The sequence below is a fragment of the Lepidochelys olivacea genome, assembly GCF_965140295.1.
Source record: "Lepidochelys olivacea isolate rLepOli2 genome assembly, chromosome: 6".
NCBI lineage: Eukaryota > Metazoa > Chordata > Testudines > Cheloniidae > Lepidochelys > Lepidochelys olivacea.
In genome coordinates this window covers 3,883,516-3,899,967 of record NC_140416.1, presented here as the reverse complement: position 1 = coordinate 3,899,967, position 16,452 = coordinate 3,883,516, and the positions used below count along the sequence as shown (strand labels likewise).

The window sequence follows — 16,452 nt, the reverse complement described above, 5'->3', positions numbered from 1 at the left end:
TACAGATTCAGGGGCTATGTTTGGAGCAAGATCTCTCTTTCCACATCAGTGTCTGGGAGCCTCGAGCAATCCACTTGGCATGTTGAATATTCTTGCCCCACATCAGAGGATGTGCTGTACTGGTGTTTGCAGACAACACTGATGCTATGTTCTATTTGGACAGGCAGGGAAGCGCCCTATCAGATCCTCTTTGCCAAGATGCAGTAGACCTTCGGAGTTTCTGCATCAAGACCAAAATTACATTCAAAGCATCACACTTCCCAAGGGTCCAAAACTGTCTGGTGGATCAGCTTAGCAGATGTTCAGCAGGAATCACAAATGGTCCCTCAAAGCAGATACAGCAAAGTCCATTTTTCAGACTTGGGGAATGCCAGAAATAGACCACCCTGCTACCGGACAGAACAGGGTCACCTGTACAGCTCAAGAGCAGGTCATGGACTGGAGTCTTTGCCAGATACCCTCTTACTGTCCCAGAAAGGGAAACCTCTATACTCCTTTCCCCCGGCCCTATGGTATCTAGAGTTTGTGTAAATGCAGACAGGATCACATCATTCCAACTTTGATAGCACCAGTCTGTCCCCAACAGCATTTGTTCTTGGACTTTTTGACTCTCTCAGTTCAAGATCCCATGGCTCTCCCTCTGGTCTCAAGCATAGTTTCATAGGACCACAGCCAGATGCTGCATTTCAACACTGTCTGTCAGCCTACATCTGTCTGCTTGGATGCTCAGTGTTTAACTCTCTCAGGCTGTTCCCTTGAATGTTCTCTTAAATAGCAGGATGCCATCCACCAGATGTTCTGCCCTCAGGAAATGGAGAAGATTCTCTGTGTGGTCCCAGTAGAAAGGTACCTCTTATTTACAGGTTTGCATACAATTTATTCTTAATTACCTGCTCCACCTAAAGGGAAAAGTTTGCTCAGCATCATTTGGCGTTCCATTCTGCTGTAGTAGGAAGAACCATTCCCCCCCCCAAGCCTATGACAGTTAAATTCTTGTTTGTGGTGTTTTTAATTCCTTATGCTAAACTATCTGTTCTTCCTTGTATTTAGTTGTGACACTGAGTACCTTTCCTCGACCTGTAAGCTCAAACGCTTGTCTGTCTCACCAAGAGAAGTTGGTCCAATAAAATACATTACCTCACTCACCTTGTGTCTTGAAAGTTTTATGTATACAGACGTGTGCGGGAGAGGCGGGGGAGAGGACTAGATCAGCACCTTTATGTGAAGAAGCTCAGTTCTTTGGGAGTGGTGTATACACTGTCACACCTTCCTGAACGAGGTTAATCTACCAAGTCTGCTGAACATTTGTGCAGATCTGCTAAGCAAGCGATTTGCCTCAGATCACAAATGATCACTGAAGAGAGCTGTTACTCTTGCCATATTACAGAAATGGGGCCACCATTGTGTGGATTTGCTTGACCCACAGCTCAGTGAAAAGTGTCAGCGGTTTTGCTCAAGGATGTCATAGGTGCCGAGGAGAGTTGTTAAGGCTGCTACATTGTTACTGCTGCCAGTGCCACTTGTCCGGGAGCTCCGATGCCAGCTGAACTAGCAGAGAACGCAGCTTAGCGATTCAGCAGACCTCGATCTTATTCATAAGAAAGACCACAGGCTAGCTTCGGTGGCAAAGGTGCTTGGCCAGGTTTATTGTCGACGAAGTGCAGTACTAGCCCCCCATAGGAGCCGCAGGTACACTAACACATGGATGCCCATGACCAGATACCCGCTCAGCATGCTATCCCCTTGGCGAGTACGACTCCTATGACTTCTCCTTTTATACATTGATACAAACAAGTTAAGTATCATACGCCAGACATTGTTAATTACCACCCTTTTCCTTATACTTGCTGGTTCGAACAAAACATCCTTATCCATTATCCTGGGTTTGGTGTCTTCCCATACCATCTCTTAAGTATGTGTTTATGTCATAACTTGAGAGATCTGTGTGGTTTTTGTACCATCCTCTCTGGTCAGGAATGCGCTTACCTGGTATTAGCTAATACCTGGTGTGTTCTCATTTTGCCAAGGCCAGGCCTACTCTGGTTCAAAGCATTTGGTTCGCACTGTTAGTGATGCCTAGGGCTCCAGCAAGGCCTACAAAAGGTAGGGGTCAGTCCAGGCTCTATAACTGATGCATTCATGATCTACAGGCCTTCATTATGCTTATCAACCAATTTCACTGATTCCAAGAACTTTAATGAAGCTCACACAAAACTCAGCTTCTATGATTTTCATTGCACCAGTATGGCACGGACAATACTGCTTTCCAGAACCAGTCAGGCTGTCGATACGACCAGCCATCACACTTCCTCTCATTCCCAACTTGATATTGCAGAACGGCAGGACAATTCTTCATCTGGGCTTGTCCTCCATACATCTAACAGTCTCGATGATGGCTGCTTGAATGAAACTGCGATCCTCTTCTCAAATGATTTAAAAAAAAAAAACTTTCCACTTACAGCTATAACTGGAAAAGATTTGATGCTTGGTCCCAGGATCATTCTATGTCCCCATTCCAGGCTGACATTCCCTTCATTTTAATTAAATTTTATCCTTAAAATCCTCTGGGTTATCAGTTAGGTCTATTAAAGTGTATCTAGCGTCAATCTCTGCCTCTCATCCTAAGCTTGATTGGTTTAATGTATTTTCTCCTCCTATTTCTAAAAGATTCCTTAGGCATCTACTTTAAGTGTTTTCCACCTGCTCCATGGGATCTGAATATTGTGTTGTCAAGTTTAATGAAAACACTGTTTTGAGTTTTTAGCTACCCGCCCATTAAGTCTTCTCTCTATGAAAACAGTGTTTTCTTCTGCATGTAGAGTGGGTGAAATTATGCATTGATGTCAGGTCCTCCCTATATGCCCCACATCTTTGTGTCCTGAGAGAGCGGAAATGGGAGAGTGCAAGGGCATTCAGGGAGCATGTGAGGACAAATAAGGGAAAAAATTCTGATCTCTGGCATGAGGGGCATGCAGTACTAAGAGTGGAATACATATAGACAACACAGCTTGAAGAACATCAGTTACTATAAGGTAAGTAACCTCTTTTTCATTGTCAGTCCCTCAGATACAATAATGTAGGGTTCAGTTGGAGAATGTAATCCTGATCCAAACACTTCATTGTATACAGGATAGTCTGTAGTTAAACCAATCTATAAACAACAGTTGTCACATTCAGAGGGATAGTTGTGTTAGTCTGTATCAGCAAAAACAACAGAGTCCTGTGGCACCTTAGATACTAACAAATTTATTTGGGCATGTCATAAATATAAAGGGAAGGGTAACAACCTGCATGAATGCAGTAATATAAAATCCCTCCTGGCCAGAGGTACAGAATCACTTACCTGTAAGGGGTTCATCAGTTCAATTAACCTAGTTGGCACCTGACCAGAAGGACCAATGGAGAAAGAAGATACTTTCAAATCTGGGGGGGAGGGAAGGTTTTGTTTGTGCTCTTTGTATTGTTCCCTCTGGGGACAAAGAGAGAGACCAAGCAAGTAACCAGCTCCTACTGAAATGATGCATCTAAAATTAGAGAAATTGTAAGTAATAACAAGGAAATGCATTATATTATCTTTTGTTTTAGCTTGTGAATTTTCCCTATGCTAAGAGGGAGTTTTATTCCTGTTCTTTGTAACTTTTCAGCTAAGCCAAGAAGGGAATCCTCTATGTTTTAAATCTTTTTATTTGCCCTGTAAAGTTACCTTTGATCCTGATTTTACAGGTGTGATTCTTGTTTTTTTTTTTAAATAAACTTCTTCTTTTAAGAACCTGATTGATTTTCAGTGTCCTAAAGACCCAGGGGGGTTGATCTGTGCTCACCTTGTAACCAGTTGGTTAGTATATTATTCTCAAACCTCCCCAGGAAAGGGGGTGAAGGGGATTGGGAGGATATTATGGGGAAATAGGAACTCCAAGTGGTCATTTTCCTGAATCTTTGTCTAAATCATTTGGTGGTGGCAGCAATACTGTCCAAGGACAAGGAAAGGATTTGTGCCTTGGGGAAGTTTTTAACCTAAGCTGGTAGAAATAAGCTTAGGGGGTCTTTCATGCGGGTCCCCACATCTGTACCCCAGAGGTCAGAGTGGGGAGGGAACCCTGACAGGGCATAAGCTTTCGTGGGCTATAATCCACTTCGTCAGATGCAAGGAGTGGAAATTACAGTAGGTAGGTATAAATATACTAACACATGAAAAGATGGGAGGTATCTTACCAAGTTGAGGACCAGTGCTAATGAGGCCAATTCAATCAGGGTGGATGTGACCCACTCCCAACAGTTGATGAGAAGGTTTGAATACCAAAAGAGGGAAAATTACGTTTTGTAGTGCGCCAGCCACTCCCAGTCTCTATTCAGACCCAGTCTGATAGTTTCAAGTTTTCAAATTAATTCCAGCTCTGCCATTTCTCGTTGAAGTCTGTTTTCAGTTTTTTGCTGAACTATGGCCACTTTTAAGTCTGTTATTTAGTGTCCAGAGAGATTGAAGTGCTCTCTGACTGGGTTTTGAATGTTACCATTCTTGAGGTCTGATTTGTGTCCATTTATTCTTTTGCGTAGAGACTGTCCAGTTTGACCAATGTACATGGCAGAGGGCCATTGCTGGCACATGATGGCATATATCACATTGGTAGATGTGCAGGTGAACTGATAGTGTGGCTGATGTGCTTAGGTCTTATGATGGTGTCCCTTGAGTAGATATGCGGACTGAATTTGCAATGGGGTTTGTTGCAGGGATTCCAGATTGTCACATTATTCCAGATTGGCTAAATGCACAGGCAAGAAAGACACTGTTAAATGAATCCAAAGAGTAAGCTGTCCTCTGAGCTCGGAAGTTGCCAGTTTTCCTGTTAGAAAGGAGCAGTATCATCACCTTGGGTGTCCAATCAGACCATTGGTTTATTTTTTACAAAAGACATTTAATGTATGGCACAGATTTAATACATTTGTTTATAATAAATATAAAATAGTTGTTTATACTGTGAACGTTTATGCGGTCATATTTGCACACAGTCAGATGTCAGTCTTTACATTGTTACTATGGTTTCACCAATATAGTCAAATCTTTTGCTTTTTGTAAAGAAATCAAAATTTTATTTCCATACTGTCTGAAATTTATTCTCCATTGAAGAGTTCAGCTCAGAGGCCTAAGAAATGCTGATAGGTGAAGTGACAGAAATGCTTCCTGACTAAAAGTAAGGTTGCAATTAGCTCTATATGCATCCCTCTGAAAGTCTGTTTGCAGTGCAACTGAAAAGATTGCTGATCTGAATTTCATCATGATTTTCTTCCCAATCCTACAGTATGAGCTCTTTGCAGTGTGTCACCATTCTGGAGGAATTGATGGTGGCCATTATGTGGCTGAAATAAAATCATATGAAAATGAGTGCTGGTACTCCTTCAACGATACCGTGGTGAAAAAGGTAATGGGTGCCTGAGTTCAGGGAAAACAAACATAGACATGTCCAAGTTTCTACTAAGGGATCTGAGAAGTGTAGTACAAGAGGGAAGTGCCATATCTGGAACTACCTCTATAGCAGATTGAAAACACTGTAAACCAGAGTCTGTACTCATTTATATAGGTGTAAATCTGCAGCTACTCATTCAAAGCCTATGGAGTTGCTCTGGCTTTACTCCAGTGTAACTGAGAGCAAAATTTGCCATCTGTATATTGGTGCATTACAACCTGGACGTGCTCCGTTTAGCCTTACTTCAATACAATATGGTGTTTGGATAGCCCAGCATTCCCTCTCCCTGCAGATGTGGTGCCATCCTGTTGGATGAGAGAGGTAATGAACATCTGAAGTGATTGTTGTTCAGATGGCAGTTATTCTGTTGGTCCTGCTGGAACAAAGCAGAGTATAATTAACTGACATTAAATGTAGATCTTAACTTTATCATCCATTGTCTAGTGCTAACACAGCCATAGGGATACAAGAGATATCACCTTCACCTCCATACAGTGCTTGTTATTGATATATAATAAACACTTTGGCAATTCTCTTGGGAAATGATCCTTTCTGTTTGTTCATACAGATGCCAGAAGACATGAACACAATGGGTGCCAAGGCCAGGTATTTCCATTGCCATGTTTTACAGTTGGACTTTCAGCCATTCCGATGCCAGTGTGACTTTTTCAAAGCTCCTCCCTTCCTTGGCCACCATTTTTCTTATTAGTTCGCTGATCGTTGCTTAGGTCAGTTGTTTAGTGTAGTTAAAAAAAAAGGGGGGGGGGATTGTGTGCCTTTTGATTGGCTTGGACCACAGACAAATTCTGTTCCATTCCTTTTGTTTGCTTCTTCCCCTTTGCATTGAGATTGGGTCTGCTAGGTATCTGGAGTTGAGACATGCAATGTGAAAATATTGGTTTAGGGTCAGCATTCCTGACTCTTCAGATGCTTGTATGCAGAGCATTCCCTTGAGTGTGGACTGCCCATACAATTGCATAACGTTTTTTTCTATGCCAAAATAATTCTGTTCAGTGGGTGTCAGCTTCTCACTTAAGAAAGCAAGGGGCTACTTTTGTTACCTCCCACTGTCTGCATCTGTACCATGCCTAAACCAGTGTCTGATGCATTAGTACGGAGTTTGAATGTTTTGTCAAAAGCTGGACTGGCCAGAATGTGTGTTTGTTTTGCCCCACTCAGGGGCCATAGACTGACGGCTGTTTGGCCCTGTTCAGGGGGCTAATTCCCCAAGTGCCATGGCTGCCCCAGCCAGGAGGCTGCAGGGCTCTAGACTGTTTGCTTGTTTTGCCCCACCCAGGGGCTGCAGCCTGCTTCCTGCTTTGCCTGTCTAGGGAATTGTTTTCCCAACTGCTACTGCCTGACCCAGCCAGGTGGTTACAGGGCTCTGGACTGTTTGGTTGTTTTGCCCACTCAGAGGCAACGTACTACTCGGTTGTGTGACCCTGTCAGGAGACCGTAACCCAGTTGGCCGCAACTACCCACTTAACAGGGAATCACAATGACTGGGTGATGGGGTGTACCAACCCCACACTGGGCCAAGGGGACGGCCCAGCTTAACATGCGGGATCCCCGTCACAGATCCTTTGAAATATGTGTTAACTATTATGCTAAATAATCTGTCCCACTTTGTATTTAGCTGTGACACTGAGGTCTGGTCTATGCTGCAGGGTTACAGTAGACTCTGTAAGTATCTACACTAAATGTAGATCCCACCACTGTAACTCACCCACTATACTGACTTCATAACTCCACCTCCATGAGAGGCGTAGCGCTTAAGTCAATGTAATTAGGTCGATGCTGTGTCAGTATAGACAATGCCTTGCTTACATCGACTGTTGCTGTCTTTAAGATACCATCCCACAACCTCCCACATTGGCAGTTAAATTGGTGCAGTCGCTCCTTGTGAGGACACATACCGCTGACCCAAGGAGCGAAGTTTGGAAATGTAAAACCGATTCACTTACTACAGTGCTGTACATTGACATAACTTAGGTCAACTTAATTTTGTAGAGTAGACTTTCCCCAAGTAAGTTTTTCAGACCTGAAGAACTCTCCTTGAAAGCTTGTCTCTTTCACCAACAGAAGTTGGTCCAATAAACGATATTACCTCACCTACCTTGTCCCTCTTCTAAAATCTTACAGTCCCATCTATTTTAGGAACCATAACTTGTGAGGCTCAGGAACACCCATTCCAGTATTCTATTTAGATGAGATCCCTGGGGTGCAACCTGGAACTGGGGTACTGCTGAGCCCTCTGCCCCACCATTCTGGGCTCCCTCTCACATTGTGTTGCTGTGACAAGCTACAAATCTCTGGCAGGCATTGTACCTACACAGAAATCCACAGGCAGGGACACACCCAACTAAGTTACATGATTACTTCTCTAGCCATTCATGAACTAACAATAGAGAGGCTCCAGCCAAATCCCAGTCTTGCTCCTCAGGAATAGACCATCTCGCACTGCTCAAGACCCTTTCTTGAGCAATGCAAGTTTATTGATTGGTTCATCACACCATCAATGGAAAGTGACATGCACCAGCCTTTGTAACCTGAACAGATTTACCAAACACTTCAGGAAAATTCACTGGTCAAGATAAACAGTAAAACAAGTTTATGGATTATGAAAAGTAGATTTTAAGTGACTATAAGAAATAGGCAAAAAGTCAGAGCGGTTACCAAAATAAAATATAAGCATGCAGTCTAAACTCTTAGCCTTGTTGAACAAGGAAACATCTAGATTAAGCAGTTTTTCTCACCCCACTGGATATTGCAGGTTGGTTACAGTCTTTCATATGCAGGTTTTCCCTCTTAGCCTGGGGACCAGGTTTCTTAAGCTCCAGTGTCCTCGTTGCTTGCAGTGTAGGTGCGGGGAGAAGACAGAGGACGAACTGTGGGGCCACTGTGTTCTGTTTTATACTCTTAGTCCGTGGTCTTGGAAAGCACAAGTCCAGCTCTGTCTGGTGGGCATTGCTGAGTCACAAGGTGGAGCAATACCCTGGTGTGTCTTGTGTGAGTGAGCCATTGAATTGTAACTCCTCTGCTGGACAATGGCCGGTGATGTCCATTCAGCACCTGCCTGGGCACTGGTTACTTCCCTTGTTATTGTCTCTGGGGAGCTTGTATCTGGGCACTTCCCAAACGCATATTTTAGTGACAACCATACAATACAATTCTCATACCTTCATATGCATTGAGGTTATACATATTGGAACAGCAGGTTTCAGCAGATCATAACCTTTCCCATGATACCTCACATGGCATGCTTTATATGCAATATCACAACCATATACAAATGAGGAATATGGGGGTTACAGGGCGCTCCCCCGAGGTATAGAGTGTCACAACTCTGTATTTCTTTACAAATTTGCCCCTTCTTTTTTCTAGTGGTTCAATAAGCTCTGCTAGGGACATGTTGTGACCTCAGAGCGCTAATCGTATGGACCATCTTATGAGTTAAACCTGGCTTGCTGGAAAATACCTGCTGGTGTTTTTGCAGCACAGCCAAAATCTCTCCCCTTTTGGTTTGGGTTAACCCTTCACATATCTCAGTGGTCTCTAGTGATGTGTCACCCACCTTGCCTCTGCCAGTTTGTGCCATTTTCTCACCTATTTGTTGTTTAGAGCAAGGGCACGCACCATTTAAAGCTTGGAGCACAGTTTCCAAGCTCCCTAGGTAGAGGGCTTTAGTCTAGAGTCACTCCTTGATTCCAGCACCTAGTGGCTTGTTCTACTTGCCTAAGCATGTGAAGATCTGATAGGAGAGCTCTCTCAGATCCTAAGGGGTGTTGGATCCTAGGCCTGGTATATAGTCTAGCTTATCAGGACCATGTAGTGAGCTTTGGAACAGGATGAATCTCCTTGGCTAGGAAGGAGAGAATACAGCAGAAGTCCAGTTCTGTCATGGTTGTAGGGTTATTTTGATAATATCTTTGCACCTCATGCCTTGTGCTTTGCCATAGGCATCTGTATTGGCCTTAGCTTTATGTAGTCAGTATCCACACATGATGTGAATCTTTATTAGCCTAAATGTGCAGGGAAATTTAAAGACACCAACCCAGCTTTTATTCATTAATTTTGGAATATTAATGATGATACAATCAATGTCAGCTTATTTACAAAGCTGCAAGTTTTGTCAAGTCCAGTTCCCCCCTCAAGCATACAGCAAACAAATGTAAACAAAAAGAGAGACCGGAGAAGAGCTGTTCCTTTCTTGGTCTGATGGTAAGTAGGTGGTTGCAGGCTATAGTCATGGTTCTTTTCTTGGCCAGGCAGAATCTCTGGTTCATCTAAGTATGTATGCAGCGTTGTTGTAGCCATGTGGGTCTCAGGATATCAAAGAGACCAAGACCAGCTTCTGATGATGAGCGAGAGGAGCTTTTGAGCTTACACAGAGCTCTTCTTCTAGTCTGGGAAATGTACTCAGAGTGTCACAGCTAAATACAAGGTGGAACAGATTGTTTAGCTTAAATAGTTAACATATATTTAAATGGACCATTTCAAGGTAAAGTGGCCAGTAAACTCCTAGACTGAAAAGGTGTTTGTGTGGAGAGATGTGGCATCCATTTGATTAGGTATTAATATTCACTTCTCTTTTTTTCTGTCATAGTTCCACTGCATATCTGTTAATGTACCGCAAGGTGGATTCCTTTGCGAAGCCAAGTAAGTGACATGTTGCTGTCAAAGACAAAGGGAAGTTCCTGGAGGCTTGCTTCCCACCATTTGATGGGAGAGCCAGTGAGAGGAGCTGGTTCAGTTTGCTGCCAGGGAGGGTCAGGGTCAGGGTCAGGGTCAGGGCCAGGGCGAGGCCAGTGCCATGAAGATTCTGTTCCTGGGTAAACAGAACCCGTGGGAAGGGCTTTGGGAACCTCCATTTCCCCCAGACACCATCCTGCTCAAGTGTCTGTGTGTCTTAGATTGGTCTTTCACCACACATTACGGCCAAACAAATACGGTTCACTGAGCCTCCCAGATTCCCCAGCCTATCTACAGCCTGTTGAGAGCCCTTTCTTCAGGTGCTGTGTGCAAAGTGCAGCCGGTTCAGCACGTGGAGAAGCGGAGGGTGACTCTAGAGACCCCACAGCCACAGTGAGGATCCAGGTGGGGATCGAGTTCGGTGATGGAAGGGGTGGGTTTCTCCATTGGTTGTTCTCCTGAATATTTGTGTGGCACGGACGCTCAGTCAGCTGTACAAATACCCCGTAGGATAATAGTCCCTGCCCCCAAGAGCTAAGTCAGGGAGTCTGCTCTGCCCAGGTAGCGGTTGGCTTTTTCTTGATTATTGTTGAGACCTCATTGCTGGAGCCATCTGTTGTTCTGTTTGTGCCTTGTTGCTGGGGGAGGGGGCTGTTGTTAGTGCGGGGGCATTTCAGTTTGTCTCCCCAGTTATTTATTTGTTGGCTTTGTTGATTGATTTATCGCTGTTGAGTGGCTGTTTTTGGACAAAACACAGGAACTTTCTGGGGCACCAAGCATGAGTGTGAGTCCCCGTGCCCAATACACTGTGTCAGCAAAATAACAATTGGAATATTGATGCAACTACCTGGGTTAGTGTCAGAGTTTAGTGAATGAAAGTTTGTCAGGCATTTACTCAGATATTCTTGGGTGTCCTGAATACACAATCTAGGATAGAGAGGTTATTAAGGGAATTATGCCTCAGTCTTTGTGGAACTGTTTTTTGTGTCTTACTGGGGCTCAGAAAGAAAATAGAAGCTTTGATTTTTTTTCTGGGAGCAAACAACAATTCCTCCTGAAGCCATAAATGTGGAGCCTGGGAACGTCATGGGTTGTGTTAGAAAACCTCAAACCAGCCCACAAAAGCACCTAAGCAGATAAGAAAGGCACTGGATGGGGTGAGGCTGGGGCTGAATAGAGACCTATTTTCCAAGCAATACAATTCTGGGAGGAAGGAAAGAGCGTTTGCAAAGGCTGTCCTGCACCTTTCCTACAGCTCACACAGACCAAATATTAACTTCGATGAACAGCTCTACCATATTTCAGCACTTCAACCAGAGTTTACCTGTTAAAATATTTGTGATCATTTGTTCTACTTAAAAAATTATACATAAATATCACTGGATTTGACATAGATTCTGTTTACAGGGATGTATGTGGGGCTGCGTAACCAAAGCTGCAGCTGCTATTTAAACAGCCTGCTGCATTGTCTCTTCTTCACGAGAGAGCTCAGAGAGGCCATCCTCAGGTGAGGGGTGTTCACAATAAACCCTGGGGTTACATCAGCAACGTGTGGTTATTCTGGATAGCTGCATGGTTCTGGTGCTGTGGGACCTACTGTAAGACTGACCCATTGAGACAAGACTGAAAGGGCAGCACTGTGCCAGGTGTGGTGGGAGAGGGAAGGAGACCTGCAGTGGCGGGGAGGGGAAGAGAAAGGAACTGGAAGTGGTAGCAGGCTACAGGGGAAGGGAAAAGGAAATGAGGCAGCAGTTACCTGCCTTCATGTCTGCAAGTGACTAGTAGAGGGTGGGGTAAGGACTGTTGTGTGGCTGGCCGTGGGATGCTGGATCAGCAATCCAGTTCCAGAGAACCTGCCCTGGTAAAGCCTAGGAATAGCTGGGCACTGAAAAGGGCCAGAGGAGATGAACCTGGTTATACCTGCCGGATCAACGGGCAATGATCAATCCAGTGGGGGTCGATTTATTGCGTCTAGTCTAGATGCAACAAATCGACCACCAAGTGTGCTCCCGTCGACTCCGATACTGCATCAGAGCAAGGAGTGCAGGCAGAGTCGATGGGAGAGCGTCAGCTGTGGACTTACCGCGGTGTCTTCACTGCGGTAAGTAGATCTAAGTACATCGACTTTAGCTACACTATTCACGTAGCTGAAGTTGTGTAACTTAGATCGATCCCCTGCGGTAGTGTAGACAAGCCCCTAATGCAGGGGGTCCCAAACTTTTTTCCCTGTAGCCCACCCATGCAGCTGCAGTCGACACTGCCGCCCACTATTAGCACGCTTCTGTCAGGGAGGGAACACTGCGGGCTGGGGCATGCATGGCCAGGCCCTGCCGACACCCTCCGCTTCAGCAGTTTTGAGCTGGTCACCTGGCAGCCCTGTCCCGGTCATCCACCCGGTGCCCGGCGCACCTCATGGGCACCCCTGCCCAGGAACAAGGGAAGGGATCAGGGGCTGCCAGTGCCAGGCAGAGGTAGGCACTCAGGCCGAGCCTGGCCGTTACCTGTGACAGTCCCAATCCCAGCATTGTCCAGATGGAAACAGAGCGGCACCGCTGAGCCCAGGTCCCTGGCTGGGTCCTGGGGCAGATACTTCAGGCGTCCAACAGCCACAGGTCACAAGGTGCAGCAGCTCGGAGCGGGAACGGCTGCAAACTCTCCAGTCTTCTCCAACCACCCTGGAAGCCACCAACTCTCAGGGCTGGCCCCTTCTCGTCATCGCCCTCCACCCACTGCTAGATTCCTCCAGCCCTGGGTGGGGGCCATCGTTGGCCACCACTCCACCAACATATGCAGTTTGGGGGGGCAACTCCACCCATGGCGGACCACCTTGAACTGTGTCGTTGCCCATCTTTGGGCTGCAGCCCCCTGTTTGGGAACCCCTGAGCTAACACATTGTAACTCTGAGCCAGAGAGATCCTCCTAGAGGTGATTTCACTGTTCTTTCATTTCTGGGATTCCTCTCACAGTTCCACCAGGAGAATCCAACCCAGACCTGGTGAGATCACACTTTCTCCTGCAGGCACTGCTGCACTTCCCTTTGCATCAGCACCTGGATTCTACCTGTGAAGTGATGTATTCATTATATGTCTCTCTGGTGTTTTGTAGGTGCGATAATGTTGGTGACTCCGTCATTGTGTGCCATCTGCAACAGCTGTTTAAAAAGCTGATGACTGGTGATTCATCACCTACCACTGAGAAGATTACAAGAGCCCTCGAGATGGGCAATGGTAAGAGGGCTCTGTAGAGACCTGTGCTATGTGGTTCTTGCATTCACAGATTCTGGTAAAACAGTTCTTCACAGGGTGACCTAAGATGTAATCCTAAAATGTATCAGACGAGGTATTTCTAGTAAAGAGAGACAGAGAACTATTAATGCCATTGTACAAGGCACTGGTCAAACCTGATCTGGGATATTGTGTACAGTTTTTGCTAGGGCTGTCAAGTGATTAAAAAAATTAATCGCGCAATTAATCATGCTGTTAATAATACCATTTGCCACGCTGTTAATAATGCCAATAATAGAACACCATTTATTTAAATATTTTTGCATGTTTTCCACATTTTCAAATATATTGATTTCAGTTACAACACACAATACAAAGTGTACAGTGCTCACTTCATATTTATTTTTATTACAAATATTTGCACTGTAAAACAAATAGTATTTCAATTAACTTAATATGAGTACTGTAGTGCAATCTCTTTCTCATGAAAGTTGAACTTTCAAATGTAGAATTTATGTATAAAAAATGCACTCAAAAATAAGACAATTTAAAACTTTAGAGCCCATAAGTCCAGTCAGTCCTACTTTTTGTTCAGCCAATTGTTCAGACAAACCAGTTTGTTCACATTTGTGGGAGATAATGCTGCCCACTGCTTGTTTAAAATGTCACCTGAAAGTGAGAACAGACATTCTCATGGCATTGTTGTAGTTGGTGTCACAAGATATTTACCTGCCAGATACGCTAAAGATTCATATGTCTGTTCATGCTTCGACCACCATTCCAGAGGACATGCATCCATGCTGGTGACTGCTTCTGCTCGATAACAATCCAAAGCAGTGTGCACCAATGTATGATCATTTTCATTATCCGAGTTAGATGCCACCAGCAGAAAACTGATTTTTTTTTTTTTTGGTGGTGGTTCAGGTTCTGTATTTTCTTCATTGGGGTGTTGCTCTTTTAAGACTTCTGAAAGCATGCGCCACACCTTGTCCCGCTCAGATTTTGGAAAGTACTTCAGATTCTTAAATCTTGGGTCGAGTGCTGGAGCTAACTTTAGAAATCTCAGATTGGTACCTTCTTTGCGTTTTGTCAAATCTGCAGTGAAAGTGTTCTTAAAATGATCAAAGTGTGTTGGGTCATCATCCAAGACTGCTATAACATGAAATATATGGCTGAATAAGGATAAAACACAGAGCAGGAGACATACCATTCTCCCCCAAGGAGTTCAGTCACAAATTTAATTAACAAATTATTTTTCTAATGAGCGTCATCAGCATGGAAGCATGTCCTCTAGAATGGTAGCTGAAGCATGAAGGGGCACATGAATGTTTAGCATATCTGGCAAATAAATACCTTAAAATGCTGGCTACAAAAGTGCCTTGTGAATGCCTGTTCTCATTTTCAGGTGACATTGTAAATAAGAAGTGGGCAGCATTATCTCCTGTAAATGTAAACAAACTTGTTTGTCTGAGCGATGGCTGAACAAGAAGTAGGACTGAGTGGACTCATAGGTTCTAAAGTTTTACATTGTTTTGGTTTTGAATGCAGTTATGTAACAAAAAGAGTCTAAATTTGTAAGTTGCACTTTCATGATAAAGAGATTGCACAACAGTACTTGTATGAAGTGAATTGGAAAATACTATTTCATTTGTTTCATCATTTTTACAGTACAAATATTTAATAAAAATAATATAAAGTGAGCACTGTACACTTTGTATTCTGTGTTGCAATTGAAATCAATATATTTGAAAATGTAGAAAAACATCCAAAATATTTAATACATTTCAATTGGTATTTTATTATTAACAGTGTGATTAAAACTATGATTAATTGCAGTTAATTTTTTAAATCATGATTAATTGTTTTGAGTTGAATCGTGTGAGTTAACTGCGATTAATTGACAGCCCTAGTTTTCACCCATGTTCAGGAAAGATTAATTCAAACTGGAATAGGTACAGAGAAGGCTACAAAGATGATCAGGGAATGGAGAACCTCCCTTGAAACTAAAAGAACATGGCTTGTTTAGCCTAGCAAAAGGAAAGCTGAGAAGGGATATGAATGGAGCATGAGAAGTTTGTGAGCAGGATGATAGGATGCAGTTGTCTGTGATAGCAGGGGACTGGGCTCAGTGACCCAAGAGGTCCTTTCCCATCCTCTGTTCCTGTGGCACAAGTATTGTTGCTGAAGTGTCTCCTTATTACTCGTAGTGAACATCAAAAGGGCCAGTGGTTCAATTTGGACAAACCCCAGAAGTCTGGATGTTCATTTGAAATCTCCTGAAGTTCCATCATCTCCTCTTTCTCTGCCTCCTGGCCCCTGTCACTACTGTTTCCCCAGTCCCCAACAGACTGTCATGCTACTCCCCTTAATTGCTGTGAGCCCCCAGCATGTTCTTGTTTGTTCCCCTGTTAGCTCCCCTGCCTCTCTGTGAATCCAGGAAGTTTTCTCAGGCAAATAAAAAGGCTCCCAAAGTCCCCCTCCTTCTCCTTTACTTCCCCCTTCTACATAGTGAATACACCTCACAGACCTTGGCCTTTGAGAATCTTGATATCTAGCCTGCATTTCTACCCAGAGGCACCAAGTATGCTCTGGGAGGGACTGACCCAGGGATTAGCAAAGTGGAATAGGCAGCAGGCTGGGGAACCCTCCTCTGGATGTTTTAAATGGTACTGAAAGGTCTCAGTGTGTCATGTTTTACAAAGGTGGTAACTGTGTGGCAGCTGCCAGATGGGTTTTCAGGGTTCCATCCAGCCCCATTTTCTGACTGTGCATGCGAGTTCTGCCATCTTAACAAAGAGTCTCCTCCAAAATAGCCCAGGAGAAATGGAAATGGGCAGAAGACGCTGCCCCAAGGGCTAGCAGCTCTTCTCAGCCACCACAGAACAGAGGAACCAGCCACCACAGTTACGCGTTGATCATTCTGATTTGTGTGTGTACAGTGCGCCAGCAGCTAAATGTGAAGGAATGTTTCCAGCTTCTGATGAATAAAATCATTGAGGACAAAGAAGATATTCAGCAGGTAACTCATATTCTCTGCAAGTGTAAATGTGAGACTTTATTTTAGAGCAGTGGTT

The 16,452-nt window shown here is 44.2% G+C and overlaps 1 protein-coding gene across 1 annotated transcript in view; it reads left to right on the top strand.

Moving 5' to 3' along the window:
• Window positions 1-16,452, top strand: part of LOC311522671 (ubiquitin carboxyl-terminal hydrolase 47-like) — a 52,204-nt gene that overhangs the window by 11,915 nt on the left and 23,837 nt on the right. The window contains exons 4-9 of the mRNA XM_084632151.1: window positions 5,298-5,417; window positions 6,031-6,068; window positions 10,069-10,121; window positions 11,562-11,661; window positions 13,260-13,381; window positions 16,318-16,397. Of these exons, the coding sequence (XP_084488277.1) occupies window positions 5,298-5,417; window positions 6,031-6,068; window positions 10,069-10,121; window positions 11,562-11,661; window positions 13,260-13,381; window positions 16,318-16,397 (513 nt within the window). The remainder of the gene's footprint in view (window positions 1-5,297; window positions 5,418-6,030; window positions 6,069-10,068; window positions 10,122-11,561; window positions 11,662-13,259; window positions 13,382-16,317; window positions 16,398-16,452) is intronic.